Raw genomic sequence first — 14,795 nt, forward strand, 5'->3', positions numbered from 1 at the left:
TGTCCTCAAAAGCAAATAATCAATATGAATAGCAAAAGTCTTTCTTGTTTGGACACTTTATTTTAATCATACTTTTCTATCCCCTTCCTCTCTCTACCCCATTCCCAGTCCATAATCTTCATTCGGGATCATAATTTCCGTGGCCAGGAAGTATCTGCATATATCGATTATGCACACCGGTTAAAGGTGGACGAGTTTGAAGTCTATTTCAGTGGCAAGAAGAAGCTTTTCCCCAGGCGCTCTGATCTGAGGTTGGTTGCTCATTTTCTTCCTATTTATGAAATACAGACGGTTAGCATAGCAAGTTTCGATTGACATCTGTGGGAAGGCCATGACCTGTTCTCAGATCTCTGCCTTTTTACTTGGAACCATGCATGCCCATAGCCTTCTGGATGGTGGCCATTGACTTCAGTGAGAAGGTATTGATGTTAATTGTTCATACAACTGAGCTACAAATGCAGTGGTACTTCGGGTTAAGTACTTGATTCATTCCAGAGGTCCGTTCTTAACCTGAAACTGTTCTTAACCTGAAGCACCACTTTAGCTAATGGGGCCTCCTGCTGCCTCCGCGCCGCCGAAGCACGATTTCTTTTCTCATCCTGAAGCAAAGTTCTTAACCTGAAGCACTATTTCTGGGTTAGCAGAGTCTGTAACCTGAAGCGTATGTAACCTGAAGCGTATGTAACCCGAGGTACCACTGTATATTCAACACAAAAAACAGTGACTATTCGTTGTTGACAATTGTGTGCCACTGCCACACAATTTCTGTTCTCATCCTGAGGTAAAGTTCTTAACCCGAGGTACTACACAGTCAATTTACATAGTAGCAAAGGGGCATGAGGACAGTCCTAACAACACATTATTAGTTGTTGTTTTTAAAAATCCCAATGGAAAAAGAACAGGCCCACCAGGAAACTGAAAAATGGGGAGTGAAATACAGTGGTACAACATGAGCAGAACGCAACCCGCAGCGGTGCGTCTGCGCACGCGCGGGTTGCGATTCACTGCTTCTGCGCATGCGTGTGACATCATTTTGCGCGTCTGCGCATGCACGAGCGGCGAAACCCGGAAGTAATCCTTTCCAGTACTTCTGGGTCGCCGCAGGACGCGACCTGAAAGAACGTATCATGATGCAAACGTAACACGAGGTATGACTGTACAGTTCTCGAGGGAGGCCATTCCAGAGCCTCGTAGCTGCAGCAGTGAATACCTGCTTACCAACTTAACCTCAGACAGAGACAGGACATGGAACAGAGCCCCTTCTGAAGGTTTAATTGGTGGACAGTCTGATATGGAAAACAGTGGTCCTGTAGCTACCTGGGCCCAAGCCATTTAGGAATTTTGCACTGGACTCTGAAAAAACACACCAGGGAACAGTATAGCTGGAAGAGTACAGTGGTACATACATACGCTTCAGGTTACATATGCTTCAGGTTACAGGCTCCGCTAACCCAAAAATAGTACCTTGGGTTAAGAACTTTGCTTCAGGATGAGAACAGAAATCGTGCTCCGGCGACGCGGCGGCAGCAGAAGGCCCCATTAGCTAAAGTGGTGCTTCAGGTTAAGAATAGTTTCAAGTTAAGAACGGACCTCCGGAACAAATTAAGTACTTAACCCAAGGTACCACTGTATGGGAGTAACATCAAGAATGTGCACCAGAAAGCTCTAACGCTTGTTTATGTGTATATGTCTGTTGCTTAATTTCTCATTAAATTCAACATTTTCCCCTGCAATGTAATCTGAGGCCCTTCTCCCTGTGCTCCCTTCTCAAGGTGTTCATAGGGTGGCAACACAATATTGGGTTTTTTTTAGTGGTGGCCTCCCATTGGTGAAATGCTCTCTTTTTTTTCTCTTGCCCTGGTTTTTTCTCCCTTAATTTGAATGGTGGCATCATGGCCTCTTTTGGTGGTGTGGGATCTGTAAGTCCTGCCTTTTACCTATTTAGATATATTTGTGGGGGGTTTTTTATTGGTTCTTAGCTGATTTTAATGTACTAGGTTCAGGTAGGTAGCCATGCTGGTCTGATGCAGTCAAAATAAAAAAAATATATAGAAAATTGTCCAGTAGCGCCTTAGAGACCAACTAAGTTTATTCTGGGTATAAGCTTTCATCTGAAGAAGTGTGCATGCACACGAAAACTTATACCCAGAACAAACTTAGTCAGTCTCTAAGGTGCTACTGGACAATTTTCTAATTTTTTAAAATTGATTTTAATGTAGTCGCTTTGGGTCACCCTGTGAGAAAGCAACTAACAAGTACAAACAACAAGAGCAACAACCGTTTTGTGACTTGCAGCTGAATGTGTGAACTTAAGTGTACTGGAAAACATTGTGCTTTGAAGTTTGGCAATCTATTTGTAGCATTTTATCTCTCAAAGTAGTTGCACGCATGCATGTCATGACTTAATCCTGCAGCTATGAAGTCTGTGAACTTGCCTTCAAAATACATATTTATTTCATATTCATTTGCCAGAGCCTCAGATCCAATTAAAAGCTTATTCCTGGTTATCAAAAGCCAATGTAAATAGAAATGACCTTGCATATATTTTCAAAAGGCATTCAAGGCAAGTTCCTGCTTTGTTGATTCTCTAGGGAAAAGGGAACGTACAACAGAGGTACAAGCAGCAAAGATGTTTCTCTCTGTGCCCTTGTTGTCCAAATTTAGCATGTAGATGGGATAATCATGAACATGTATTTGATAGACAAGTATTTGTATTTAAGAGAAGTAGATCAGAGAATGTAATTGAGGAGGAGGCGGTCTTAAAGGTGCAGAAGACCAAAGCATTGTACAGGATAAAGCCATAATCCTGATAGGGCTGAGTAAAATTATCTGAAAGCAGGGAAGAAACAGTGCAGATGGTGGAGCATTGGTCTAATGCAGGCATAGGCAAACTTGGCCCTCCAGATGTTTTGAGACTACAATTCCCATCATCCCTGACCTCTGGTCCTGTTAGCTTGGGAGTTTGCCTATACCTGGTCTAATGTGTTCCCAGCCTTGTGATGTCACACATGCCGGGCACCCCCATTGTCAGCTGGAATCTGGCGTGCCTGTACTGTTGTCTGACCTTGGAAGGTAAGAAGGCAAGAGGGTCATTGTCAGGTTCAGTGTGAGGACCACAGAATATTTAATCCTGTTTATAATCCATAAGTAAGAGTGCACTCTGGTATGACCATCATCAAATCTTGTTTTCTTTGTTTAGCGCAGCAGTAGATTTCTCCCAGGTTAAAGACCTTTGGATTTGGATATAAATAAATGACTAGAACTTTTTCTCCTAGTCTTTGGACGACAAAACAGGGGCAATTAAAGAGCTGGCATTTTCCAAACAATATACAGTGGTACCTCAGGTTACAAACACCTCAGGTTACAAACACTTCGGGAAGTAGTACCATGGGTTAAGAACTTTACCTCAGGATGAGAACAGAAATTGTGTGGCAGTGGCAGCGGGAGGCCCCATTAGCTAAAGTAGTACCTCAGGTTAAGAACGGACCTCCAGAACAAATTAAGTTCATAACCAGAGGTACCACTGTATAGGAATTGAGGATTAGAATCACCCTTTCCACTCACTTTTATCAAGAGACTCTAAGAGACTGGTGTTCCATATGCTTTCTGCTGATGAGGATTGTCATCCATTGGCTGATGCTCCTGTCAAAGTTGTATGCCCTGCCCCCCCCCCATCCAACCACATCCAGAGACACTGGGGAACCCTTTTGTTGGATGCAAGAGGTGTTACTATCCTCTTTCTGCTTACATGTCTTGAACTGGAATGGCTGTTTAGCAAACTTCTTATCTTCCTAGCTTCTGTTCTTGGCAGCCAACAGTGGGGTATAATTCCCTCTTTGCATTCCCCCTTAACTGCTTTGGTTTGTTGTAGCAAGATTAAAGAGAAATCCAGCACAAATTCATAACATCCCTTCAGCGCTCTTCTGAATTTGGAAGGTGTCCCTTTCACATCTTGCTAGCCAAGTGCTTGCCTAGGCTCATTTCTCGTTCTTTTGTCCATAGTGCCGTTCTATGTTGACTGTGGCGCGCACATTCACATGCACACGGTGTTACCACACTTCTAGCAAACTTACCAAGCCCCACAACATGGTCACAGGAACATGGGACAGTAGCAGTCCCAAAATTATTATGGGTGACGTGGTCAAATAAATTGTAAGGTAAAAGGGTAAAGGACCCCTGGATGGTTGAGTCCAGTCAAAGGTGATTATGGGGTTGTGGCGCTCATTTCAGGCCGAGGGAGCCGGCGTTTGTCCACAGACAGCTTTCAGGGTCATGTGGCCAGCAGAACTAAACCGCTTCTGGAGCAACGGGACACTGTGATGGAAACCAGAGAGCATGGAAATGTCGTTTACCTTCCCGCCACAGCGGAACCTGTTTATCTACTTGCACTGGCGTGCTTTCGAACTGCTAGGCTGGCAGGAGCTGGGACAGAGCAACGGGAGCTCACTCTGTTGCGGGGATTCGAACCGCCGACCTTCTGATCGGCAAGCCCAAGAGGCTCAGTGGTTTAGACCACAGTGGCAGCAAATGCAGCTTATTAAATCAGGGACAGGGAATCTGTGGCCCACCAGACTATAATTCCCATCATCCCTGACTATTGCCCGTGTGGACTGGGGCTAATGGTAGTTGGAGTTCAGCAACATTTGAAAGGCCACAGGTTCTCTGCCTCTGGATTAAGCAGTCTTCCTCTACGTTTTTCTGGTTCCAACTGCTTCTTCAGAAGCAGCTTTTTTATTGAAAAGATTCTGTCTGGTTAATATTGTGCACATGTGCATGTAAACTCTATTTGGGCCATCAGGCGCTTACTGTTGATTAATATACCCAGTCACTGATTAATAACGGTGACGTGTAAAAAAATATGAATATGCCCCAAAACATCAGTATATTTGTTTTTTTGAGATACTGAAGGAGAACTTAAAATCTAATTAACAAAAAGAACCAGTCATTGTCAGAAGGAAAGGCATCTTTGAACATTTTTCTCTTAAACTGTTTATAAGAGGGAAACACCAAAAATAGTCTCACAAAAATAAATAGATGTTTCCCTCCCTGGCAGACTACACTGATCAAAATTTGCTTTTTCCAGTAAGGGAACTGCCACCCCCTGGTAATTTTGGTTGCCCTCATCTGCACCCTGTCCAGATCCAGAGTTTCCTTTTTGAGATGTGGGGACCAGAATCATGCGCAAATTTCCAAGTGTGACCACATCATTTATTTGTGGTTTTATGATATTGGCTGTTTTATTTTGGATTTGTTTCCCAGTGATTCCTAGCATGGAATTGGCCTTTTCTCAGTTGCACCACTCAGGGTTTGCATTTCCATTGAGCTATCCACCATGACCTCAATATCCCTTGCTTCCTCAGCCACTGCCAGCCCAGACCCCATTAGTGTATATATGCAGTTGGGGGATTTTTTTGCCTCCAGATCCATCAGTGGACACTTACTTGCTTTGGACCACATTTGCAATTTTATTGACTGTTCATTCAGATTGAAGATTCCTCAGAGGAAAGTGGGGTTGAGGCAGATATGTGCTTGTTCCGGTTATACACACTTTGACTTAGTACCAGGAGTGTATGGTGATGAATGGTTCCGCAAGAGATTTAGAATCATAGAATTGCAGTGTTCGAAGCGATCCCAAGGGTCAATTCATCCAGTTCCCTGCAATGCAAGAATCTCAGCTAGAGCATCCATGACAGATGGCCATCCAACTGCTACTTAAAAGCTCCAAGGAATGAGAGTCCACCACTTCCTGAGGTAGTTGGTCCCACTGTCAAACAGCTTACTGACAGGAAATTCTTTCTGATGTTTAGTTGGAATCTCCTTGTAACCTGAAGCCATTGGTTCGAGTCCTACTCTTCAGGAGCAGGAGAAACCAAGCTTGCTCCATCTTCCATGTGACAGCCCTTGAGATATTTGAAGATGGCTATCATGTCTCCTCTCAGCCTCCTCTTTCCCAGGCTAAACATACCCAGCTTCTTCTATATATTTTTTTATAAAAAAAAATTTAACAATTTCAACATAACAAATTATCAAAACAAATCAACTTCATTATTTTTTTCCCTTTTTTCGCCCCCACCTCCCCAATGAACCCTTCCTCCCCCCCAAAAAAAAACTTCCCTCAGCTCCTCTCTCTGATTTCTCAACTCATGTTGTTCTCTGCATACCGCAAAACTGTATACATCCTTATATTATCTATCTACTGTATTAACCCTCAATAAATTGGTGTATGTTTGTTCAAAACCTGCCAAGGAGTCCGGTTCATTTTGTTGTCTTTTAAAATAATTTATAAAAAGTTCCCATTTTTCCTTGAAGTCACAGTTGTCCTTATCTCGCAGTTTGCATGTCAGTTTCGCCAGTTCTGCATAGTTCATCCATTTCTCTTGCCACTGTTCTTTTGTCGGGGTTTCCTCATTCTTCCATCCTTGTGCTATCAAGACTCTTGCTGCTGTTGTAGCATACATAAATAAACATACCCAGCTTCTTCAACTGTTCCTCATAAGGCTTGAGGCTTCAAAACTCATAAGGCCTCAAAACTCATGGGAATTTTGTTCGTTTGTTCGTATGTACAAAATTCACACACATACACAAAGATATATATTCTTTTGGCATACAATGCCCTTGCCATCCCAGTGTAATTTTAGACAGTTCTGGTGTTTGTGGTTTTCAAATGTGGTGTTTCAAGGATCCGGAACACACCCTTTCCACTTCCTCGCCTTGCCACATTCATTGGTAAACAGAAACCTTTGTATTTAGCTGAACTTTTATTTTCATTTAACCCGGGGAATATGATAAGTAGCCATCCTTGCAGACAGGTGGTGGGCAGAAACAAAAAAAGGCGCTCACACCCCAAGAAGAAGCAGAAGCTCTAATACAAAATATTTGTGTATTTCCTGAGGGTCCTGCTGTTTGTTTCACCATACCTTCAGGATATTCTTCTTGCTAATGAACTCATGTGTGCCTGATATAAAATTACTGATGCTGAAAGGATATTCTAAAGACTTCCATCAGTGATAGGATAAACCAGTGATATTAAGACCACGATGGAAACACAAGGTTCAAATGGGTCTTTTGCTCTGGGACACTCGGAATTCTAATCTGGACGTAGAACCCAAAATGGTGGGGATTTCCCCCCCCCCCTTTCTAGCAGGGTTCCTACTCCCTCTTAATGACATGCTCTTGGGAAAGTATTTCCTTTTTAGCCACATTAAATTTGTTGCCCTTTAATTTCATTGGATGCTTTTCTGTGCTTATAGCTACGGAGGATGTATAGGTCATTTGGCTGACAGTTTATAGCAGGGCAGACCAACTTCTGGATTCTTGTGGCTGCTCTGTACTCTAGTCTATGGTCCAGATGCCAGATGTGTGTTTTGTCACACGGCCTAAACATCTTATGGTTGGTTGGGCTATGTAATAAAGCTGGCACCATTTTAGAACAAGAATTCCGCTGTTCAAGAACACAGACTCCTGCAGAGAGCAGCTTTGAACCCTCCACTCCTTGTGGGTAGGGACCAGTCATACCTGTTCTTTGCAAAGTATTTAGTAGTAGTAGTAATAGTAGTAGTAGTACTAGTACACTATAATCTTCTCTCCTTTAATTTTCACATATTTCTTTTTTAAAAAAATAATATTTATTAACATTTTAAAGACTGCAAAAGAAAGACAAAGAATTAAACAAAACAATACAATACAAAAACAAAAACACCACACAACACCAACCCCCAAACATTAAATTAACAAAACCAAACAAACACAATTTAAAACACATCTAATAAGTTCAATATCTTAACTTTCATTTACTTGTTTCAACAACCTCCTCACACCTCCCTTTTTGTATTCCACTTTAATTAACTGTTTCAGCAATTCCTTTCCATCTTATTCTAACCTTATTTTTCCCTTTAATATATAATTGTCTTAACATATTTTAACCTTATTTTCCCTTTAATACTCTAATAATCTATTTGTACTCAATTCCTTGTAACATTTTTACTAAAGCCATACAGCTCCTTTCCAACATTTTTCTAACACTTATTAATTTTACAATATTTTTATAAATAGTCTTTAAACTTTTTCCAATCTTCTTCCACCGACTCTTCTCCCTGGTCCCGGATTCTGCCAGTCATATCCGCCAATTCTGCCAGTCATATCCACAAATTCAATCATAGCAGGCATCAACTTTTGGTCATCAAATTACATCTGTAAGGCTGGGACTCTCTCTCTCTCCAATTGTGTTACTTTAGGTTCAACGGCAATAACTTTCTCCCTAGCCTTCTCCGCAGTTTGCCATGTCAAAGTAGATTCCTGAGTCAGTTTCTGAATAGTTTCTATATTGGTTTCACTTTTTGTCCCAAATTGTCAATTTTGGTAGTTACCACATCCACCTTTTTGTGAAGCTGTTCCAGTGAGTCACTTATCTTACATAATACAACCACTAAGGCCTCTTCTGTCAACATTCTTAACCGATTCAAGGTCCCCAGAATCTCACAGGTTTTTATCTTGCAGCTGGAAATTCCCCCAGCTCAACTCTTGTGACAGTTTCAAAAGCTTCCTCTAGAGGGAAACAGTTCCTCTAGAGGGAAACAGTTTCTATTTGTATTAGTCCTTTTAAACTCAATTCAAACAATAAAGTTAGTTTCAATTTTCTGTTACTTTTACTCCTTTTTAAACGCAGACGGAGACAATGGAAACAATGTATTCCTCTTATTTAAACCAGCTGTCAGTGAACATTCTAATCACGGTCAGTCCTGTTGGCAGCCCGTTTCCAGGATCGGAGCGGTGGTATATTAACTCTGTTCGCTCTCTCCTGCAGGTATACTCAGTCCAAAACTTTCCCCCCTCTTCTCCTGCCACCAAGGGGGGTTTAGTATTTTTTACTGATGGAAATTTAGTCCTTTACAATAGGCTTTCTGAGACTTCAGCTTGCATCCTCATTGCTTCAATCTATTTACAAAAGGGGAAGGTGGACTTCCTGTTTTAGACCTCCCCATTTCAGCACCAAATTAAGACGTTTAAAAATCCAATTCTCCGCTCTACTCACGGGTAGTTGCTATAAGATCAAATTGTCCACAGGAAAAAGTCAGCGCTCTCCGGCAACAGCTATGCGGCTTCACTCCATGGAAGAAGCAGTCAATTCGAAGCACCGCACCGCTCACCCCACGTCGCTCTGGAACCCCCAAACCGGGTTTCCCCGCGAGTAGGGGAGGCGCAAAAGGTGCCAGCCGAATCCCACGTTCACAGGCTTCACCCGCCTGTGATTTCTAGTGGGTCTCCGCCTTCGCCGTGGCGGCCAGACCCGGATTCCTCCAACACAAATTCCTCCCGATCAGAGGAATTCCACCATTACCAGAGGCGCTAACCCGGAAGTCCAATTTTCACATATTTCTAAGACCACACCAGTTGTGTTTGTTTGTACAGTCATACCTCGGGTTGAAGTAGCTTCAGGATGAGTATTTTTGGGTTGCGCTCCACGGCGACCCGGAACTAACGGAGTGTGTTACTTCCGGGTTTCGCCGCTCGTGCATGCGCAGATTCTCAAAATGAAATCATGCGCGGAAGCAGCGAATCGCGACCCGCGCACACAAGGAAACGAGTTGTGTTCGCTTCAGGATATGAACGGGGCTCCAAAATGGATCCCGTTTGCATCCAGAGGTACCACTGTATATGTGCCATTTTAAATTGCCTCCTTGCTTAACACAGCTTGAGAAATATAACTCTCTTTTTTTCTCTCTCTCTCTTCATCCTCTTTCCAATTTGTAATGGAATCCATCATATCTTTCGGAATCTTGATTTGAAGACGCCACAGTGGAGAATCTCGCCACAAGCTTTGGAAATTTCTTCCAATGGTTAATTAGCCTCGCTACTAGGCATTGCTGATTTCCACATCTAGCTATCAGATTTTGTCCAGTTTTTCTTTATCTCATTGCTTAAAACAGTTCTGAGCCATCACCTGTGATCTCTTGCCTAGATAAGATTAATCACAACCTGACCTTCCCGTCCCTTCAGTAAGCTAATGAGATTGAACTCTCTTAAACTCTCGAATCAGACGCCTGCACAAAGAATCCAGGCACCATGACACTTAATTATTATTACAACACATACAAACCACAGCAACATTAAGGGTTTCTTTCAGACAGGAGAACATGACCGGTGAGTTTGACAATGATACCAGGGAAGGACCTAGAAAAAATAATTCATCAGTCTGTGAACACATAGAAAAGTGATTATTAATTGACTGAAAATGCTGAATTAGACAATTTATCAGGGGAAAATAAAAAATAAACAGAACTGAATTTGTATCAAAATGGGAGGGCTTCAGAACATATCTTAAACAAAATTCTGCCATGTTAAGATCTGTAGCAGCTTTTGAGTGATCCCAGCAGTTTTTAGCAATTGCTTATATAAATATATATACATTGTGAAAATATTAACACAAAAAATAGTATTTTGGTATGGCAGTAAAGATATGTAAAAAGGAATAAATGGGAAGTTGGGCATAAAAGATAATGAGATTTTTATTTTTATTTTTATTGTAACATGAAATTGCAATCACAAATTTAGGTCATACTTTTCATCTTAATAACAGATTGTGTAAGTTTTATTATTTTTATTTTTCCTTCCCCTCTTAAGTTGTACCCTTTTTCGGTATTGTTTTTTGTATTATTTTTCTTGTTATGTAACAAGCAAGGAAAAAAATAAAAATTATAGAAAAAGAAGAAGAAAAAGAAAAAAGAAAAGTGATTATTAAGACCCAGCAAGGGTTTATCAAAAATTAGTTATGTCAAATGAATCTCATTTCTTTTTTCGGTGGAGTTACAAGCTTGGTGGATCAGGGGAATGCTGTGGGCATAGTGTATCTTGATTTCACTAAGGCTTTTTGGCAAAGCCCCCCCCCCCCAAGATATTTTTCTCACATCCCAGATTGCAATGCCACCATCAAACTAAATGTCTCTGACTCATGCCACATATCAGCACCATTATTGAGGGAGTAGGTGACAGCTCAGCACAGTGCTGGGTGATCTGGATTCTACCTGAAACTTTATTTTGAAACTGGATGTCTAGCTGAAACTTTAGCAAAGGTGGCAGGTGAGGCCCTTCCTCTTACAGTCTCTCACCCTGTCGCCACAGAAGCAGACAGCATTATTCTAATCGGATCAATCTCATACATGATATTACAAGATATTTCCTCATACTGAGAGAGGTGCATGCCAGCTAGGAGATGGCATGGAGAAAACTGTGATTCAGAGTGTGACTCTTCTCTGACTGAACTTGCAGGGACTCTCTTGCCAGCTATAGCACATAGAACATGGCACTCATAGGGTGCTTTCTCCTGCCGCCCTTGACATCAGGTGTGTGTGCCCCCCCACCTTTTTACCAGTATCACTAGCCCTCTGCTGCCACTACCCTTGGTCAAGGCAGCTTCCTCCAATCCAGTATCTCAGGCATTAGGAAAACTAACCTGCGAATTTTTGGAAGTACAGTGGTACCTTGGATTAAGAACTTAATTCGTTCTGGAGGTCCGTTCTTAACCGGAAACTGTTCTTAACCTGAGGTACCACTTTAGCTAATGGGGCCTCCCGCTGCCGTCACAATTTCTGTTCTCATCCTGAAGCAAAGTTCTTAACCTGAGGTACTATTTCTGGGTTAGCGGAATCTGTAACCTGAAGCATCTATAACCTGAAGCATCTGTAACCCAAGGTACCACTGTATAGAACTGGGCATCTGTAGTAGAACTGTGAAAAGATTAATTTTTCACTGTGAAAATTAAGGCATCCTGGTTGTCTCAGATTTCCCCGTTCTGTGGGATAATTTCTTCCCTCTGAGGCTGTCAGAAGACATTAAACCATATGTTAAGAGTGCCACCCAGGCCAGGTTCTCCTTCCCAACAGAGAAAGAAAGATTTGGACAATTAAGAATTTAATGTAATAGTCATATTTTAAATCCTTTGGGCAATTCCACAAGATCTTGCATTTGATGTATATGGTTCCTTGGGCTTCATTTTCCGTGGTATAACACTCCTTTATCAAGGGAGCATTATTTATGTGCTGTAATATTGATTTGGTTCTAGCTTGTTAAAGGAAATGACTTTATTAGCACAGGCATCTGAACTGAAACACGGGCCTGGAGTCTGGGCTGTAATTTAATCCATTTCTCCTCTGCTAATTTGTGTAATCTGAGTGGGTACAAGTACAATTCAGTTTTGTCAAAGAGAATACAATGTTTGCTTGGACACCTTCAATGTCGCTTGGAGACCTTTGGGTGACAGGCAACTAATAAGTCAAAGAAAAGAAAAAAAAAAAGAAATCATATCCCCTTTCTTTCCCCTTCAAAAAAACCCCTTATTTGAATATGTCATTTATTTATTTATTTATTTATTTATTTATTTATTTATTTATTTCATGTACCACCATCACCAGTAGGCCCCGTAACAGATTAGGTAAAGGTAAAGGTACCCCTGCCCGTACGGGCCAGTCTTGACAGACTCTGGGGTTGTGCGCCCATCTCACTTAAGAGGCCAGGGGCCAGCGCTGTCCGGAGACACTTCCGGGTCACGTGGCCAGCGTGACATCGCTGCTCTGGCCAGAGCCAGAGCCAGAGCCAGAGCCAGAGCCAGAGCCAGAGCCGCGCACGGAAACGCCGTTTACCTTCCCGCTGGTAAGCGGTCCCTATTTATCTACTTGCACCTGGAGGTGCTTTCGAACTGCTAGGTTGGCAAGCGCTGGGACCGAGCAGCGGGAGCGCACCCCGCCGCAGGGATTCGAACCGCCGACCTTTCGATCGGCAAGTCCTAGGCGCTGAGGCTTTAACCCACAGCGCCACCTGCGTCACATCAATACAAATATAAAGCAATAGAATAAAAAAGCAAATGGAACAAAAGCAATTCCATAACTTATTGCACAGAAGGGGGGGAACAGCATTAAATTGTCCATCAATTCCATGAAAACCCAATTGTAAAAAGCTGAGAATTCTTCACCCCACGTATTCTCCAAAGGTGTGTCTTGACCTGTTTCCTAAAAGTTTGATAAAGAGGCCAGGCACTCCTTGGAAAAACGCCCGGGAAGGCCGCCAACTTCCCAAGACACCGGGGCGTCTCTCCGGTGGACACACTCTGGCTATAAATCTCCCTCAGTTCAGAGAGACTGGTAATAAGCGACCCCTCCCTTCTGAGAGGAGCACAGTTGTCTTCTGGCATCTCATTGCAGAAGAAAGAGTCAATCAGTAGCTCTAAACTACTTTATTTTACTGCCTACATACAGAGACTTCATCAGCATGTCTGTGCTTTCTCAGCACCAGTACAGAAGAGCATCACAAACAGAAGTGAAACTAACTTCCAACTTCCAACAGTATTGAGACTTCCTGTTTCACGCTCTCTCAGACACTCACATGATATACACGCAAAACATATTGCTACTACTGGAGCAGCATGGATGGATAGAAATCCTAACAGGAGGAACAGCATTAAATTGTCCATCAATTCATGAAACCCCAATTGTAAAAAGCTGAGAATTCTTCACCCCATGTATTCTCCAAAGGTGTGTCTTGACCCGTTTCCTAAAAGTTTGATTAAGAGGCCAGGCACATCTTGGTGAGGAGAGAATTCCATAGATATGGAGCCACCTTGTATTGGACAACCTCATGCTCAGTTGCCTCCTTCCCCCTCTACAATGATAAGTCATCTTATCATTATACTGAGTGTCAACACACTTTCAGAAGTGGCCAGTCCAGCATTTCTTCTGGTTGGTTGGTTTGCCCCATGTCAACCTCCTCTCTGTGCAACACACCTGCTGGGAAGTTAACGGAGTGGTTCCACCCTGCCCGGTGGCCACTTCTGCATGTTTCTTCCTTCTGCAGAATCTAATGGATGGCCTCTATGTCATACATCGTAAACAGAAAGAAAATCAAGTCCCACCAAACTCAGAGAGGTGATTATGAACAAACTGAGATCTGAACTTCCAAACAATGCAAACCGACTTAACATAAAGCTGGTAGTGTGGGAGTGTTTTATTAATACAAACAATTATAAGCAGGCAAAATATTTTTTTAAAAATCCACTTGGCTCAATAAATACAAAATGAAATAGAACCAAACCTGTTCTGACCCTGCGGTCTTCCTTGGATACCAATTTTTGATCCCAACTTGTACACAATCAGCTTTAGTTCAGAAATTGCAGCACTGAAATCTTTTCTGATCTAGCAGTCTTAAATCCAACAGCAAGACAATACTCAGGGAGACAGATTACCATTATTATGAGTGGCAATGTGGGTCCCAGTCCTTATTACGCAAAGCTGATAAAGCGCTTAGTTAACTTGTTACGGTGATGCTAGGATTTACTGCTGATGAAACAGCCGTTGCCTCTTTGAAATGAAATATATACGGCAATCAGCTAATTGAGAAGCCCAGCAAAACTAGACTAGCTACTTTCCAAGTGCAGTTCCAGATATTTCGTAACAAAAAATTCAAGTGGTGAAATTTCCAGACTCGGCGTTTGGGCCTACCATTCAGGCCCTTGACCTTTTCCCTACCTAGAGTGACATTGTGAGGCTGTTCACATGACTCCACATAAGTTTGTTGTGTGTGAATGGGGAAGGCTGGGATTGCAACATCAAACCCTGCCATGGGCACATCAACATCATCATCACTTTTAATTTGTATACTGTCTTTCTATCTCACAATACTCAAGGCGGTTTACAAGCTGAAGAAACAAAAAATGTACGTGTAATGGTTCTAGGGGTTGCTCGTGCGTAAGCTGGTGCTTATCTCCCCGGCTGGGTACAAACACCTGGCTGGGTTGCCAAAGTGAACCT

At 42.3% G+C, this 14,795-nt stretch overlaps 1 protein-coding gene across 1 annotated transcript in view; it reads left to right on the plus strand.

The window, feature by feature from the left end:
* Positions 1–14,795, plus strand: part of CFAP299 (cilia and flagella associated protein 299) — a 353,732-nt gene that overhangs the window by 297,944 nt on the left and 40,993 nt on the right. The window contains exon 4 of the mRNA XM_079991227.1: positions 109–251. Coding sequence (XP_079847353.1) covers positions 109–251 — 143 coding nt within the window. The remainder of the gene's footprint in view (positions 1–108; positions 252–14,795) is intronic.

This window comes from Podarcis cretensis, assembly GCF_951804945.1.
Source record: "Podarcis cretensis genome assembly, chromosome: 9".
NCBI lineage: Eukaryota > Metazoa > Chordata > Lepidosauria > Squamata > Lacertidae > Podarcis > Podarcis cretensis.